This window comes from Manduca sexta, chromosome 9 (assembly GCF_014839805.1).
Source record: "Manduca sexta isolate Smith_Timp_Sample1 chromosome 9, JHU_Msex_v1.0, whole genome shotgun sequence".
Classification (NCBI taxonomy): Eukaryota; Metazoa; Arthropoda; class Insecta; order Lepidoptera; family Sphingidae; genus Manduca; species Manduca sexta.
Genome location: NC_051123.1, coordinates 7,319,390 through 7,323,812, shown reverse-complemented (window position 1 = coordinate 7,323,812; position 4,423 = coordinate 7,319,390). Strand labels below are relative to the sequence as shown.

General features: G+C 34.5%; 1 protein-coding gene across 2 annotated transcripts; it reads right to left on the bottom strand.

Annotated features, from left to right (window-relative positions):
- Positions 1-704: 704 nt before the first annotated feature.
- Positions 705-2,800, bottom strand: LOC115452879. Of its 2 annotated transcripts, none has more exons than XM_030181493.2 (3): positions 2,390-2,800; positions 1,606-1,828; positions 705-882 (listed from the first exon to the last, which is right to left on the bottom strand). In XM_030181493.2, the coding sequence occupies exons 1-3, from the start codon at positions 2,426-2,428 to the stop codon at positions 767-769; spliced, it is 378 nt and encodes a 125-aa protein (XP_030037353.2). In that variant the 5' UTR covers positions 2,429-2,800; the 3' UTR covers positions 705-766. The 2 variants fall into 2 exon arrangements, with proteins under 2 accessions (XP_030037353.2, XP_030037357.2); XM_030181497.2 differs by having other exon boundaries at positions 705-901; positions 2,390-2,776.
- Between the last annotated feature and the right edge of the window lie 1,623 nt (positions 2,801-4,423).

Below are 4,423 nucleotides of genomic sequence, written 5' to 3'. Positions count from 1 at the left end.
TGTATACTTTTCCGATAGAAAGTAACCTGTGTCCTTCCCAGGGTCACAAACTATCTCTATACCAAATTTCATCGAAATCCGTTGGGTGGTTTTTAGGTATATCGTGTTCAGACAGGCAGACATTTTTATGAAATTTAGTATTAATATTTTTTTGAACTTTTAACAGGAACTTTTTATATTACCATTAAACTATTAATATTAACTAGTTATTTCTTAGGAATGTCTTAACAGATGCAAAACAGTTTCGCTGTGAAGTGTAATATCAACTGAGATAGTCTCAAATTGAGGCTAGCATCCTAATATAAACCCCAATTAACATCAGCTCAAATGATCTCTTAAGTCACAATTTTGATAGAGTTTGAAAGCTTAATTTCGTTTATTTAACAGCACCAACAGCTGAGAACAAGCTCTTAAGCTTGGTTTATTAAACACTTCAATTCATTAAATATCTACTTGAGGTTTTACTTAACCATGAGACTGATTTGTTTGCGGCCCTAAGTTTTCTATGGTATTACTTACCTCGTCGTCGCGTCAACCTATTCATACTCTGGACCACAGAGTTTAGGCCGAAACAAAATAATATATCTAAAGCATAACTCTAACATATCTCTAACAAATAAAAGAAAGATTAATAAGACTTAAAAAAAAATAGCTTTTCTTGTAGTTGAGGCTTTCTTCTTACCAAATTTCATCAAAATCAGACATACAAAGTAACTTTGGCATTTATTAGTATGGATTAAAAGTCATATTCACTCTTCATATCGATTTATTTGTCTAGAGTGTTGCCTATGACTGAGCAAGCTTTGGCTATTAAGTTTCTCCCTCCGGGCGGCTTGCGAGCGCGCTCTTCTTCTGACTGCTGGCGACCGAAGGCGGAAGGCACTGCGACGTCGTTTTATTCCTTAATGAATATATTTTAGACAATAATTAGTACAGTAAATACAAAGCTGTCCTTCTGCTGGACACGGGTCTCCTCTACTAGTTAATAGGCTTAGGTGTGCGCCAAACTAGCCTAGTGCGAGATGACAATCTTCAGATACCTTTGAAATTTTTCTTTTATATTATTTATTGTGTAGGTTTCCTAACGTTGCTTTCCTTTGCCGTTAAACCATAGATAACATAATATTACGACGTAATTCAACGAATATATCAGAATAAAAAGTATTTTTATATGATAATTATACAATAGATTTTATTTATCACGTAGAGGATATTATTTTACCAATAGAAATCGTATGTAAAGTGTATTTAGTTTTACAGACTGTATATAATACGAAAGTATGCATTTATTTATTTATTTATTTATTAATATAGGATAACCAGTAGTTGTTCTTGTTACAATATTAGGTACATTATAAAGAGTTCCAAAAACTTATTTAAAAGTAACACCAGTTTAAGGCGGTCACAACATTTACCATTTGAGAAACATTAGCAATTCTTCATAACGACAAGTACACACCATAAGAAAACGAAAATTAAAAATGGAAACAGTAGAACAAAGAACATAACTGAGAGGTCACTATATGCAATTAATCTACTATCAGTTTTTTTTAAATAACCACATAAATTACATTAGAAAACAAGAACTAAAAAAAATTTGGATACCTAATTCAAAGTTACCATCTCCCTCTCTTCTGAATTTCGTATGTTCATTGCTGATACTTTCAATGGATTCCTGGCTTACTTTTAACATTTCCTGGTACTGTTCTATATACTCCTGGCTTAATCTGGAATCACGCAATGTTTTGCCAAAGTTCTTATCCAGAGAATAACCCAAAGATTTCGTCAAAGGTATGTCGTCCATTGATGAGAAGTGTTCGTGCGTCCCCTGTAAATATGAATTAAATAAAGATAATCTAACCTAACTTTATTCGTACTTGTAACAGTGTACTTAATATAATTTGGAACTTTATTCAAGAAAAAGTTAACAACTCACACTTTCCTTTAAATAGGCATTATAAAAGCTGGTTGTCACAAGCCCCGCAAAACAACCATACATGTAATGATGAAGAAGCAAGAAATAAAGGTAGGTAGGTATAGAGTATGTCCGATATAAATGATACTTAAAGCCCAAAATCGTAAAATGCTTTGTAATTATTAATATATCATTTCGGCGGTAGAGGTGTATATGTATAAAATGATTTGACAACGATTTATTGTACACACTAACGATTTTAATTCGAAAGATATATTTGTTTAAACTTACAGATAACACCAAGAACAAAGTATGCCTTTACAAACCGAAAATCGAGGGTGTAAATCAATCCATATTTACATACCAAAACTAGAAGATAAAATCGAAATTAATATTGAAATGAAACGTGCACGTCCTCAGTCCAAGAGCACACCAAAGTGGAAACTGTAGCGTGAGATTATACGACGTAGATACCTCTAGAAACATCACCAAAACGACACAAACGAACAACATTGTTGTCACATCACCTCCAGGTATCGGTCTGTTGGATCCAACTTCTTGGCGCAAACTGAGACGTTTGGAATCCGAGCTGGCTCTTCGACGAAAGAGATGGATTTGTGGTCATTGTTGTCAGACAATGATGTTTTGATAAAGACATTGTGTGTAGGTCCGTGGATATGTGACAATCATTGACGTGCGAATATTATATAAACTTAACCTACTAACATGAATGTGAAAGTACGTATGTATAAACTTTGGTGATATGTCTCTTATATTTGAGAGTCTGTCTCAGTAGGTACCACCGCAATGTCTATTTCTGCCGCCAAGCAGTAGTGTGTAGTTACTGTTGATTTCCGGTTTGAAGAACATTATAACCAGTGTAACTTTTGGACATAATAAGACTTAATATTTCGTGTCACAAGATAGCGAGCGCAGTGGTATATCAAACCATACTTTGTAATACAAGTTTTTGGGTGGTGTTTCTACTATTTATAGGCATTCTACTATTTATAGGCGGTCGTATCGCTTATCATCAGGTGAATAGAAAACTCGTCACGTCATTCAAAGCAATAAATATGGACTGACTGCATGTTTTAGATGTTTTTAGAAGTAACGCATATGAGGCAAGGTCGACAGCAATAGTACAGTGAGACCCATTTTCAATAAACGATCTTAATCTTTATCCATTAATTGATTCTGAGAATAAAGTAATCAAAATAACTCATTGTAAACACGTCAAAACATACTTCCTTCTGATTGTTAAATTTTTGAGATAGAACGAAAAATGGGGATTGGGATGGTTTTGAAAATGGCGATTAGAGGTTGTTGGATATTTACTTGGCTCACAAACATTATGGTTCTCCTATCAAGTACTTAAAAAATCCTTTAACTATAGAAAATAAAGCAAGACTAATTCTTCTTTTTGTAAATATAATAAATTTGAATAACGAGTGAACTTAATTTGATGATACCATACTGGCACCATTAAGGATACCATACCGATGGCCGATCTTACACCTCTGACGAATTATAATTTATATGCAATATGTTTCAAGAAGCTGAAACGTTCTAGAAAATCTTTTACAACACAGTATTACATATTATGATGTAATTGTTGGCATGACCGACGCAAAGTCACAGATAATTGCATCATTTCAACTTAAACAAAATGTGATAAGCCGTACAAAACTAATGAAGTTATCAACTCCAACGACCCATGGCGCCGTATCTCCATGGTTACCAACACTATAGAAAGATTTAAGTCTCTACTGTGACTCTACCACGAGTTTCTACTGTAAGAGACCAAAGATTAAACAGTAATCATTGTAATTAACAGAATAGTTCATTATGGACATCACGACCTTATTTGTGCTCCAAAAGTTAGTACAAATTGGTAATAACAATGGTAAAGCAATACTTGCTCGATAAGGCCAGACCCGCTTTAAGAAACTTGCCCCAAGGGAATTTCCCCGTCATCTTTCATAAATTTTGACGATACAAATTAAGTTCTTTAACTTCTGAACTACATGTAACCCTATTTTACAAAAGTCAGTGTCCTCTTCCATAAGTAATAATTAATTTCTATGTGACCAAAAAAATAATAAAGAAAAATCTTGTGTGTGTGAGAATTTATGTGTATCAGAGGGTGGGTAAAGCGGCGATAGCCTAGTTGGGTGTGGAACGGACTGCCAAGACGAATATCCGCAGGTTCAAATCCCAAATGCACACACCTCTGACTTTTCTAAAAGATTATGTGTGTATTCTTTGTCAATTTATCGTTCGCTTTAACGGTGAAGGAAACCATCGTGAGGAAACCTGCACATCTGAAAAGTTCTCTATAGGAATTTTGAAGGTGTGTGAAGTCTACCAATCCGCACTAGGCCAGCGTGGTGGACTAAGGCCTAATCCCTCTCAATAGTAGAGGAGGCTCGTGCTCAGCAGTGGGCAAGTATATAATACAGGGCTGATATATTATTATTAGAGGGTGGGTGATTATATTGTGTATGA

Bases quoted from the DNA above. Each gene is read 5' to 3' on its own strand.
- LOC115452879 (XM_030181497.2), bottom strand. From the start codon at position 2,428: ATGTTGTTCGTTTGTGTCGTTTTGGTGATGTTTCTAGAG. The intron at 1,829-2,389 runs GTATCTACGTCG...TCATATTTACAG, and splicing joins TTTTGGTGATGTTTCTAGAG to GGGACGCACGAACACTTCTC. The intron at 902-1,605 runs GTATCCAAATTT...ATATTCATTAAG, and splicing joins AGATGGTAACTTTGAATTAG to GAATAAAACGACGTCGCAGT.